Source organism: Hypanus sabinus, chromosome 13, assembly GCF_030144855.1.
Source record: "Hypanus sabinus isolate sHypSab1 chromosome 13, sHypSab1.hap1, whole genome shotgun sequence".
NCBI classification, from domain to species: domain Eukaryota; kingdom Metazoa; phylum Chordata; class Chondrichthyes; order Myliobatiformes; family Dasyatidae; genus Hypanus; species Hypanus sabinus.
Window position 1 is genome coordinate 42,255,496 of NC_082718.1, and position 13,805 is coordinate 42,269,300.

General features: G+C 40.3%; 1 protein-coding gene across 9 annotated transcripts in view; it reads left to right on the top strand.

Moving 5' to 3' along the window:
- Nucleotides 1-344: 344 nt before the first annotated feature.
- anks1b (ankyrin repeat and sterile alpha motif domain containing 1B) overlaps nt 345-13,805 on the top strand; it is an 864,202-nt gene continuing 850,741 nt past the window's right edge. For all 9 annotated transcript variants that reach the window (XM_059987507.1, XM_059987513.1, XM_059987511.1 and 6 more), the window contains exon 1: nt 345-716. In XM_059987507.1, the coding sequence (XP_059843490.1) occupies nt 586-716 (131 nt within the window). In that variant the 5' untranslated portion in view covers nt 345-585. The remainder of the gene's footprint in view (nt 717-13,805) is intronic.

Genomic DNA, 13,805 nt, shown 5'->3' on the forward strand with positions numbered 1-13,805 from the left:
TTCTTGAAAAGGGGTTTACAGTAACACAGCACGTCCAAAAAAAAACCCCCTTCTCAACCGCTATCGTTAGTCCTTTTCAAAAATCCATCGCACAAAAGCAACAGCACGCGGCGTGGGGGGGGGGGGGTTATCGGCAAGTAATTGATTTGAAACCACGGTAATTTGAAGCGAAAGTGGAGGCAGCGAGCCGACTGACCCACACAGATGCCGTGAGAGAGAGCGCCCCGACACCCACATTGCGAGCTGGCCAGACCCGCAGTTCACGCCCTGACGTGATTGACAGCGCGACGGGAGTAAAGGGGCGTGGCCGGCGGCTGGCCCCGCCCCGCCCCTCCCCTCCCCCCTCGAGCCCCGAGTGATAGATACGGGAGAGTGGGCGCCGGCGCTGGGAGTCTCCTGTCACACGTTTGGTGTGTCGGTCCCGTTAGCTGACGCTGGCCGCTTTGGAGTTCGCTTTGTCGGGCGCGGACTGCGAGGATGTAGCTCGGCTCTTTATGCTGCTGAACACGCGTTGCGGATCGGAATTTGTACTATTTATTTCTCAGCAGCCCCCACCCCCTCCCCTCTCTTTTCTCCTTTTGTATTATGGGGAAAGAGCAGGAACTTCTTGAAGCCGCTCGGATTGGGAATGTAGCTGTGGTGGAAAAATTGCTAAGTGGCAAAAAGGGATTATTGGGAAGTGGATCGGGCTCCATCCCACTCTCCAGCCTTTTGAGGTAAGTTAGAGAGATTTCTCCAACCGTGCCAGTTGTATTTGTTTTACTACGGTGACAAATGTGCATTTTTTATTACAATCCCGCGTTATAAACAGAGCAGATAGAAATACCTACAGCTCGGATTGTTAAAGGTAAAGTGAGGTGATTGTATCCCTTCCCATTTCCTGTCAGAATTGATTTTTTTTCAAGAGAATGTGCAGAGTGAGGCTCCCTTTATTTCAAACGCTGTATTCTGATTTTTTATTACTAAATGGGTTAAATAATTAATTAAGGATTCACTCAACGGTGTTTTCTTCCTCTACTTTCTCAACCGCCATGTGTCCCCGTGAGAATTTCCTCAGAAAGTTTTGTAAATATTTGAGGCTCCTATGGGGCAAGACGATGGTGCTGAAATCGAGGCATTTACAGGTGCCAAAGTAAAAGAAATCTTAAGGCGTCGAGATGTAAATAGCTGCAACAAGACCGAAAAAGTTGCAGCATCCGTGTATGTACGAGTTGTTGCTTTAATCGTTATGCTTAAGGATGTTTGCTTACGTACCACTGGGTTAATAAAATGTCTTTGAAATGGACGAACGATTAATGCATCTGAAGCATATGTGGCTTTGTAATTATGCAATAGGTACAGCACACTTAGACAGGGGAAAGAAGTACTGAATGGGGGATGGGCTCCAGGACCAGGCTGTGGAATAGTAGTAGAGAGAGAGAAAAAATGCAAGCTACGGGAGGATAGTGATTGGCAGTTACACACTGGAGCATCGGCGAAATAAAATCCATCAGCACGAAAGATCATGCGGCTGTCGTATTCTCTTTCAGAATCACAACGGACGTAAGGCATAGCTTCTGGGTTTGAAAGGCGACTTTTGTGTTTGGGGTGATAGGGAGCAGGACAAAGCCGGCACCAGCAGGCAGTTTCTCCTGGCGGCGGTGTTCAGCATTTCATTTGTGTTACAACGAGGAGGGATGGGACACATTGAAGCCAGATGAAGCGATCCCTTTGGGTTCACTCGAGTTGTTTCTTTCAATCTCCAGTCACCTTCCTTGTTTCTCGCTCTGCCTAGTAAATCGCGCTCTTTGATGGAGAAGGCGTTATGAGCCCGCCGTAGCTGGGCGCACTTTGCGGTCTCGGCTGAAGTTTAGTTTTATGTTTTGGCTGGACTTTCGCCATTTGAACTGTACAATCTTAAATCAAAGTGACCATCTCTGATAAGATAGCTCGTTTTCTTTTCTGGGAGAAAGTACTCATAACATGGCGTTGGTTCACACACTTAACTCTTGGATGCTTGGAATAACTGAGATAGTTCAATCCGGGTTGGGAGGGTGGGAGGTTTACGGATGAACATAGATACAGCATGCATCATCTCAATGCAATGAAGGTCGTTCCCGCAGCACGTGGCTGCCAGTAGTGCCCGTTTATTTTGACGGGAGTTATTGGATTAAATTTAGAGAAGCAAATGACTTTGCTATTAAAAAATATCCGTTCCGAATTGGTACAGTTGAGCTGCCATTCCTTATAAGCTATCTTCATTATTGGATGTGATTGTATTGTTTGTTTTGTATACTCCCAGTTGAAGTGGTTTCTGTTCCTACCTCTGCCTAACTGCTCTTGACAACTCTACGTATTTATCATTCACTTGCGATCATTCTTCATTCACTGGTAGTACAAAGCGCCCCTGACCAATGGCAGAATCAGGTTTCTACCTGTACGTTGACGTCCACACTTTATACCCCGTTGCCAAAAAGTGTCCCATCTAGTCCATCTATTTGCCTCGCAACAGAAATTTTCTCCAAGTGCAGATGGGAGAAATTATCTTGCTTTTTGTTACGTTTCTTGGCCTCCGACTTTCTTCATGCGAACAGCGTAAAATTAGAAACGTGCTGTTGTTTTTTTGGCTTTATTTGACTTTGCTCAGAGATGACCTTCAGCTCACATCCGTGAAGCCGGCTTTGAAATGTGAAATGTGGCATGTTTTGATTCCAATCTCAGCTAATCTGGGCCTGGTGTCTGACACTCCATATCCATTCCTTTTTTTTGTTCCCTTTATGCTTAACTATTAAAGTGCATTCCTCACGCCTCACATGTTCTCTCCTCCATACATTGAGGTCATCTAAAGTTTGCCACTATTTCATATTTTCACCAGAAATATTCACAGAAAGGCATTATCCACCCCACCATCTATCTTGGTTGCTGGCCCTTACTGATATCTATTACGCAATTTTTAACAGTTTTCACCCTTGAGTTCAAATCCCCTCATGGGTCAGCCCTGTCTTTCTCTGCAGGTTAAGCTTGATTATCTTTGAACCTAATCACTTTTTCATAGGTATTCTTGATTTCAGCTGCCAAGGGGTTAATCTCTGAAAATTTCCTCCTAATTCATTCTGCCTCCTTCCTTTCAGATAGTTCTTGACCTATTTGTTTCACAAGTTTTGGTTTTCTGCTGTTGTATCTCTTTCTGTCAAATTTGGTAATACTTCATAAAAAATCTGATATACTTTGCAACACACACAAAGTGCTGGAGGAATTCAACAGGTCAGGCAACATCTATGGAAAAAGTTGTTATTTCAGGCAGAGACCCTTCTTCAGGACTGAGAAGGACTAATATACATACTTTATTACTCGAGGTAGAATATAGATTGGTAAACTCTATAAGCAAAATCTGTATTGTGATTTGAGAGATGAGGGAGCATTTAAATATATTGATCTGAGAGTCATTTATGGATTTGCAAAGTGCCACCAGGCAAGCATTAATTGTGACACTTAAATATTCTGGGCCCCTATAGAAGAAATAATTTGTTTTACTAGAGTATTGAATAACTTGATAGGATGATCATATTTGTATTCTTGATGGTTATAAATTTAAAATCTGATTACAAAATCAAACTCTGATTTTGTTAAGAGTGGTCTGCACCCACAGTTTCTGCAGAGTTATCAGTTGTGCCTGGTTCAAAATAGCAATGCTGCATTTTTTGTGTGAGTCTTTCCAGGGCTCAATTGGCAAGGCCTTTGCTGTGGCAGGGTTTTGTATCCGGTAATCTTGTTATAAGAGTGGTAGACAAAAACTCCCATGAAACTGCTGAGGAATCCTCAACAGATAGCAAAGATGTGACCAGTTTGACAATTAATAAGGCAGTGGCAAGTTTTGTTTTAGTGCATTTTGGTGTCATTCAGAAACATTGAAAAACTATTGGGATAGATCTCTCTAAGTCTGCTTGGCAGCATAGCAACAAAGCAGATAATGTGCATAGGCTGAAGGCAGTCTTCTGCAGAACAGAGCACTGGGCCTAGGGCACGTGCTGTGCCAATGTACAAGGAATCTAACAGTGCTGTGCCAACTCTACTGATTTTAGTCTAGCAGATTTATCCTCTGAGCCCTGCATTGTTCATATCATTTGCCATCAGATTTCTGTACGATGCCTGAACACTGCTGCTTTTCTTTTTGCACTATTTGTGTAATTTATAGTAATTTTTAGGCTTTGCATGGTACTGCTGCCGCAAAACAAATTTTATGTCATACAAATCAATGATAAATCTCTTTCTCAAATCAGAAAATTGGCTGGCAAGGGGGAGAAAAGATAAGTAGAACTTTACAATGGGTTTTATTGAGTTTACATATTTTTAATTCTGTGAATTTTATTTTTTCTTAACAAAGCCTAAGTTATAAGTATTTGTGATTATTAAAGACATTGAAACATTCACTGCACCACTTTAACATTCAATGAAAACTGTTGATAGGATCTCACTGACTGTCAAACTGTTCAGTTTGTGCAACTGGCTCTTTGTTATGAGAGACTTTAGTGCTGGGACCTTGCGCTTGGCATCAACCATGCGGTGAGGAACATGGGATCAGGCAGCTGGCAATCACGGGACAGCATAAGATCTACCTTGATTCAAATTGAAATAATTACAGTGTTGGTATACTTCCAAAGGGAAAAAAAATCCAGTTGCATTTTTATTATTTAATGCTTCTGATCAAGCACAAATAATAGCTGGTATTGTGACAGTGTTACTGCCTTAGTGACTATTGGGTGATTCCCCTGCTGAACAAACTCAATGACCACACTGACATAAGTAACCAAAATTAGTTTTATGCACATTCTTTGTAACTATTACCTTTTCAGTGCATTTTGCTGAAAAAATATTGCTTTGGCCCTAGTAACATAACATCAGCTCTTTATTCCTCTCTTCTCCTGCCTGACCTGCTGAGTTCCTCAAACTTTTTGTGTGTGTTACTCTAGATTTCCAGCATCTGTAGAATCTCATGTATTTATGCTTTTTGCTGTAGTTTGTTTTCTTGACTCCTTAATGAGACTGTTTAATGAGGAAAGTGACATTAGATGTTGCACAATGTGTTTGCTGTTAGTCCTGTTACTTGTCTTGCCACCTCAGATTAGAATGGTATTGATAAGGAAGACATTGATTAAAGAAAAATTGTATTGCTTGCTTTTTTCCCCTCACAGCAATGTGTTCTATTGAAATGCATGGCTCTCAGATCCTGTGCCAGCTCTAACCAGCACAAAATCTGCAGTAGATTGTCAAGTGTAGCAGGTTCATGCACTCTTGGTCCATTGGTAGAGTGCACTGATGAGCTTTCTGGTTGAAGCATTTCAGCAACTTCTGAGTTTATTGTTGGATTTTGATATCTGTAAACTGCTGGTATTTGTGAGTAAATGCGGGTAGTTCACTGCTGAACTGCAAATGGCTCTCAAAACGATTCAATCCATAATTGCTAATCTAGATCTTTTCAGGAGCACTGTGGTGATCATTTTGTAAAATACAGTCAATCGTGTGCCTGTTTCAGTTTTCCTTACAAAAATTTTGTGGAAGATGATTGATATCCATAAAAATTATGCCAGTAAATCTACCTGTAACTGTTGAGCTTTTGTGAAATAAAAGCAATACTTGAGAACTTGCTAATGAACATCTGAGTCCATAATAACAATATAGACTTGATATAACAGTAGCCAATTAATTTAATTTTCACTACTATTGTGAATTACCTGTAGTGGGGGACCAGTTGGAGGACATGTAGGAACCACTTGTATTTGATGTTGGTTCAGAAGTTTATTCATATAAAAATAGAAGATACTTGAAATGTTCACTTGCTTTGGTGGCATTCTTAAAGAGAGAAAGAGCCAAAGTTTTAGTTCAAACAACACACACAAAATGCTGGTGGAACACAGCAGGCCAGGCAGCATCTATAAGGAGAAGCACTGTCGACGTTTCAGGCTGAGACCCTTCGTCAGGCAGATTTCCTCGTGTTTGCTCTTTAAAGTTTTAGTTCACTGTATTTTCATTAGGACAGAGAACACTTGGAAATAAGTAGGCATAAGGGACAAAGAGAATGGGGGGAGGAAGGGAGGGCTAAGATGATAAGAAGTGGCAGTGTTTTCTTGAAAGAAGTTGATAAATCCAGGTCTGGACAAGGCAAATGACATTTGAAGTAGCAGAAGGAAGAGGGGAAATATGCCAGAGATGTAAGATACTAGATTGGAGCAGCTGGTTATCAGAAATTGTTGAAGTCTTTGCACTCCCCATGACTCAACAATGTGCCAGGTTGAAGTATCAATTGCTGTTCTTTGAGCTTGTCTTGAACTTCATTGGAACAGCGATGGAGGTCAGAATAGGAGTTGGATGGAGAATTAATGATACAGGCACCTGGAAGCCTGGGTATATCTTTGTGGACTAAGGGTTGTTCTGTAATATGGTATAATATTTTTAAGTTTGTGAGAAATGGGTGTGAATGTCCTTCATTCATGACTAAATACCACCATGATTACATATTGAGGACTTAACAATCTTTGTGTGTTAATCCTGCTAGCACTATTCATCAAGTAAGCAAATATCATTGTGCTGCTGTTTCAGAAATACATAATTTTTGTTGATGAAGAAGGAAAAAAACAACATATCATTTTGTACTTATTCGCCTCTTCTATAGCTGAATATCAGTCTTTGAATATACCCCTAGTTTGCAGATACACCAATGTTGTGGGCCGAATCTCAAGTAACAATGAGTTGGAGTGCAGGGAAAAAGTCTAGTACAGCGGTTCCCAACTTGGTGTCCCCGGACCCTTTGCTTAATGGTATTGGACCATAGCATAAACAAGGATTGGGAATCCCTGGGCTACTGGATCGGTATCATGACAACAATGTTTACCTCAGTATTAACAAAAAAAAGAGATGACCATTAACTTCAGGAAGGATGTTGCACAGACTCTTGTTTATTTCAATAACAGAGGTTGAGAAGGTTGAATGATTAGTCTTCCTAGAAGAGAATATCATCAGTAGCCAGTTGTGGTTCAACTGTATAGACACCCATGGCCAAGAGAGCACACCAGTGCTTCTGCTTGGGAGCCTAAAGTAATTCGACATGTACCCTTTGACCCTCACCAATTTTTATTGATGCACTGTAGATGCATCAATCCACCTATCCAGATGCATCACAGCAGCTGTTCTGCCTGAGACTACATGGAACTGCAGAGTTGTGGACACAGCACATCATGGAAACCAGCCTCACCTCCATGTGCACTCTGCACTTCTCACTGCCTTGGTAAAGCAGCCAACGTAATCAAAGACTCCACTCGCTCTGGACATTTTCTCCTCTACCTCCCTCCCATGTGACAGAAGATAGAAAAGCCTGAAAGCACATACTACCAGGCTCAAAGGCAGTGACTCCTGCAAAGGTTGAAGGATTAATTTCTTACAGTAAATGTATGCATGTATAATACAACTCTTCCTCTTCCCCAGATGGCCACAAATTACAGAAAAAAACACTGAAGTCATTGAAAGAAAAGACATCAACCCACCACCCTGCAAGAGAAGGAAAAAGAACCAAAACTCAAACTCCCCCCACCCACTCCCTCACACAAAAGCTAACAGATCACTCACACAGAAAATGCTTCAATCTTCCTTGACATATTGAAATGGAGTTGATCATGGCTCCGTACCCTGTCTCTGGTCGTCTCCATGAGGCAGCTTTTGGTCCTCTCTGGGGGCAGTAGACAGCTAGATCATTCGATTCGAACTCCAAACTGCACATCACGGGCCAACAGTTTCCGAAACACAAGCAAAAGGCGTAGAAAAAGTGAAATAATTAAAGAGATTGGCTATCTGGAAGATGTTGCCCGAGGAATCATTGTTTGCTGGTGCTGTCTTGACTGGAACAGTTACAGAACTATTGAATGGTTGGTCCCCTGCTAAGATAAGATGGACTCACAAACCTACCTCATCATAGCCTTGTACACTACTATCTGCCTGCCCTATGCTTTCCATGTAACAGTAACTCTTTATTTTACATTCAGTTATTGTTTTCCCTTGTACAATGTGCTGCTGTAATGAGATGGTCTGTGTCATAACATCCAAGGCAAGTTTTCACCTTGTGTTGGTACATGTGGAAGTAGTAAACCAATTTAACTAGTTTACCCTAGAAATTTTGAAAACTGGAAGTACTCAATACTTAAATAAAAGGAAATTTGGTATGTCACTAAAGACACTCAAATTTCTACAGATGTACTGTGGAGAGCATTCTAACTGTTCGCATCACCAACTGGTATGGGGGGGGGGGGTAGATGGTGGGGGGATGGGTTACTGCACAGGATCGAAATAAGCTGCAGAGAGTTGTGAACTTGGTCAGCTCCATCATGGGCGCTAGCCTCTGTAGTATCCAGGACACCTTCAAGGAGTGATGCCTCAAAAAGACTACATCTATCGTTATGGACCCCCATTGCCTAGGTCAAACCTTGTTCTCATTGCTACCATCAGAAGACTTGGCGCACACACTCAACGATTGAGGAACAGCTTTTTCCCCTCTGCCATACAATTTCTGAATGGACATTGATCCCATGAACACTATTTCGCTACTTAATTAATTTACCTATTTAATATTTATATACTTACTGTAATTCATTGTTTTTTTTCTTCTGGTATTATGTCTGGCATTGCACTGCTGCTGCAAAGACAACAAATTTCACAACATATGCTGGTGATATTAAATCTAATTCTGATATTCTCTCCAAAGGACAAACTGGAAGGAGCTAAACAAATGTGATTTCATGTGTCAAATATAACAAATACGCTTTTCTTAGAAATTCTTGGTATTTTATTTTTTGTGTTTGTTTCTTTCTATTTATAGTTTCCTTATAATATTCCAGCAAAAAAATACTGACCAGGGTCTTGAGAAAGAAAATATCAACAGAAGTTGTTACTCCATCTGTCTTTGATCAGAATTTGGCTGATCATCAGATACTGAATGATAAGCACCTAACACTTGAAAGTCTGCACCAGTTTGGGTATTACAAGAAAGCAAAGTAACTGATGAAAATCCTCAGTATAAACCATATGATGTGCAAAATCCTTAATTATTCTGGTATTTTTTAAATGGAGATTGCTATTTTTTGTTGGTACTGTAATGCTTTTGCTTTTCCTTCATATTGCATTTTTTGAGAAGACCAAAATTAAATTTGCATTTTCAGGTTATTGTGTTCTTGCCACTAAGGTTGGAAAACAGAAGATTTATTAACAGTTAAGTTGAATATTTTAATTTTTGGAAAACCTAGTGCAAGAGCCCAGAAAAAATCATTTTAATTTGACAGCAGAAAGAAAAACCGGCTAGGTAGATTCAGTGAGGTACAAAATAAAAGGTTAGTAGCAATTCTTGGTTCTCTTTGTGAAATCTGAAGAGAATTTGAGATTGGCATCCTTTTGTTCAGATAGCATGGTTGTTAGTGTTGAGAACAATGGATGTTAATGAATGAAAAAGATGCAAAGCAACCAAAGGCCATGGAGGAGGGACAATGAAGAAAAACTAGTAATGACAAAAAGGAGTCAAAAGCAATGAACTGCAACTCGAAGTGGAACATTGGAGAGAGTGCAAGCCTTCGTCTTTCTGACATTGTCATTTATTACTATTCAAAGGCAAATATACTGAAGTAAATTTTGAAGCTGCAAAGTGGCCCCAGTAGACAGTAAATCACACTTAATGGGTTTATTCCTTTGTGAGCAGTTTTCCTTGTTTTTGGATTAGGACCCATTGGAGCATGTGTTTGTTTGTTCGTTTATTTATTAACTTAACTGAAACACAGCACAGAATAGGCCATTCTAGCCCTTTGAGCCGCACCAATCAGCAATCCCCTGATTTAATCTTAGCCCAATCACAGGACAAGTTACAATGATCAATTCACCTATCAACCAATCAGTATGTCTGTGGTCTATGGGAGTAAACCAGGGTACCCGGAGGAAACTCGTGCAGTCATGAGAAGAATGTACAACCTCCTTATAGGCAGCAGTGGGAATTGAACCCTGGTTGCTGGTACTGTAAAGCATTGTGTTAACCACTGTTACCATAACCAGTTAAATCATAATGCACACACCAAACAATAAGTGTTTTAAGGATCTTTTAAAGTTTTGATTATCTGGCAGAGGAAGGATGTGCCCAAGCTTTCAAAACAACACACAAAGTTATCTTATAGTTGTTCAATCTACAATTTTGACTGAAATGAAAATTTGCTCAATGATAATCTGGTACTTGGCTTACTAATACCTGTTGTCCAAATTTATCTTTTCTGTAGTGGTTATTTTTTGATGTTTAGACATCCTTCTATTAAAAATATGAAAATATCTATGCTATGAAATGGTGCAAAGTATTTGTCTAATTGCCTTTCACCTGTACAACTTTGGATCTAAAATATCCTCTTCGTAAATGAGGATTGTGAAGTTAAAGTTGTCACTCTGTTGTGAAGAGGATCCAGAGCACAGAACTATTCAGGATCCTGAAAGCTCATGCAAAAAGTGGTAATGATGGATGTGGTACTGATCCAATAGTGGTAGTTGTCTGGGAATTTACCTGGAGCCTTTTGGCTGATTCTAGGCTCTCCTGTGTGAGTGCTCAATGCTGATACCAGAAAAGGTGATATGTTGGTGACTTTAGCATAAACATGGAGTGATTTTTTTTTAACTGGATAAAATTGCTTGACTTTACTCTGCCTACCATTTTACTTTCAGTAGTTTATAATCAGATGAAATCTTTTTAAATTTGTATTAGTATTATATGGAAAAATATAATTTAATATTTTTGAAGATAGACTGTTTGAGGTTTCATATCCCATTTGATCCATAATCTTGGCAATATTACACCTAATCTCATGTTAACACTTGTAGGGGGAATACAATGGAATGAATGATATATTGAAGCAGCTGGTTTGTTGAAACAAAGTAATTTTATTCAAATTGAAATGGAGATACTTCTAAGTATCTTTTCAAATAGCAGCACCATTGTGATTTATTAGTTTATTCAGGTTTAAAAACCCTTTGAAAGATTGGAGAGAAAATAATTGTTATTTTTTCTCTGCCTTTAGGACTGAATTTTGTTTACATTGTAAAAAAAAGTGAAAACTTGTATATCCATATGTGATTTAAGCCATTCAATAAAATTCTGAGCTGAAAGTGTCATTTGAAATATGGTTTCACATGTCCAACTTGTTCTTGTAATTCATTCATGGATGTAATGACCTGTGTGAAGGCTTAACAGTTACTGCCTTTGCTACTGAGAAGCCTTGAAATCTGCAGATTTGTTCAGTGAGGAGTTTCTAGATTATTATCCAGCATTAGAGCGAATATTTACTGAAGGGAAATGAAGTAGCACTTTGAAAGGAACAGGGCGATGTTCCCATTTTACCTGCTCACAGAGCTGAGATATGATGGATATGTGAGTTTCTTCTTGAAGCATGCTTGGTGAGTTTCAGCACTTTTAGAAACTCACTCTCTCAGTAGTGATGGTGATGTTGAAATTTTGAGGTATTGAAATGATGGTGATCAAGTAGCTGTTTCATTGTAGATTATGCTGAACCTCTTTTTTGGGATCTGTATTTGTCCAAGCAAATGCACAATATTTTGGCTTGCAGTTGGTGTGTCTTACAAGTTGTGAAATAGTTTAAGTCAAAGATTCATTTATTATCAAAGTATGTATCCATATACAACTCTGAAATTTGTCTTCTCTAGATAGCCACAAAACAAAGAAAAGAGTCATAAACAGAGAAAACATCAAACCCAACCCCCCGCACAAAAACGAATAGCATCCTAATATCAACCCTCAAAGCCCCCCTTCCCCGCACAAAAAAGGGAACGCAACACACCAGAACATCAGCCCCCCAGACACCTTCCCCTTGCTCAACAAATGGAAATGGAACAGGCAATTAAAAAAAAACGCAGAATATTAAAAACCATAAATTTAAAAAAAATCCACAGTCCAAAAACGCAATGGTCCAATCCATAAACGCAGAACCATGCTATCATCCTATAATATCGACACTCATTGAATGAGAAGGACACCACATGAGGCAGAGAAGCCTACGCACTTGCCACAGAGCTACACAGTGATAGGCTGGTCACAGGCTCCTGCCCTGGCAACGATTGAAAGGAAAGCAGTCGATGCTGAACACTCACTTACCTTCCACATTTGCCTCGAGGTCTCAATATTCCTCGATGCTTTAATCGGCAATTAATGAATGTTTTAACTGGCAGAGTGGAGACAAACATCAGCTCGCGTCTCGTCTTGAAGTTTCTTTGCATCAAGGCCATCTGAGTTTGTGCTTGTTTGTCAGAATCTTCTTGGAGATAGCAAAGTGTTGGGTCTCTCAAACGCTCTCCAAACTGTAAATCGCAGGCTGTAAAAAGCCACAGTAACACATTTAAGATGGCAAACAGATGTAAAAGAAATTTTAAAAAAAGATATTTTGTGAGCTATCTGGAAGATGTTGACTGAGGGAGCATTGTATGCTGGCGCCATCTTGACCGGAAGATCTTGACTGCATGGAACGCCCAGTGCCTGACCTGTTACTAAGGAATGATGCACTGGCTTGTCCAATATAATTTCACTTGTCTCTGGCGATGTTAATAGTGCATAATCCAAATATGGGAATGCCATTAGATTACAAAGACTGGTGTTAGGCATTCCTGCTTGAAATGAATTTTGTCTGATATTGTCTTTGCTGTTTGCGGCTTATCAACCCCAGCTTGAATGTGGTCCACTCTTCTTGTCTTTGTGCATCTTATCTGAAGACATTTAAATTGGAGCATCATTGACCATGGATGAAGGGAAGGACTTTTAAACAACTTAATATCAATAGTGGTAGGTTACTCCCAAATTGGTTGACCTCCAATGATCATCATTATCATTTCAGATTCATTTATTTATCATGTACGTCAAAAGATAGTGAAATGTGTCACTTGTGTCAACCACCAAGGATGGTGTCAACCTAAGGATGTGCTGGGGGCAGCCTGCAAATGTCATCACACTTGTGGTGCCAACTCAGCATGCCCACAATGTCTAGCAGAACCACAGCAACAACAAAGCAAGTACCTTTCCCATCCTCCCACTCACCCACTCGCGCGCACACACATAGACTGACCACCAACCCCAGGACAGACTATCTCTGGAGTCTAACTTCTGGGTATGTCAACTTCAGTCTTCAATCTCGGGGATATACCGTAAGACTTGCTGATCATGGGACTTTGAACTCCAGCTCTCGTGCTTCTGACGTTCAGACCTGGGGGGTGGGGGTGGTGTTCAAATGGCCGCATTTCATCTTTCATTCCAGTTTTATGAAGGACTCCTTGATGCTGCAGTTGGTTAAACAGGTGGGCATTGTTCTTGAGGAGATCAAGGGTTATGGAGAGTTTGATGATCAGACTTGATTATAATAAGCAGTGGAGCAGGCTGGAAAAGGCAATTGGCATCATCCAGCTCCTGTTATCTATGTTTCTTTGCTGCCAGTATGAGAAGGCTATTTCAGCTCTTGGAATTCAGTTCCTTTGTCCACAATTGGGGCAAAACCATAGCCAATAGTCCTAGTGGACTGTAGACTTGCATCAGTAAGCAAGTTGTTGTCAAAAAAGTATTGAAAGAAGCACTGTCATTTTGTTGTTTGGCTGAATTGAATGTGTTGAAAACATACTTTTGTGTCGTTGCCAGGGTTACAACTTTGTTCGCAGTCCAAAAACAAAAAAAAAGCAGATGTTGGAAATATTTGACCTGCTGAGCATTTCCAGCCATTTCCATTTGTGCTCTGCATTGCCTTTACTGGCAGTTGATTCCCATC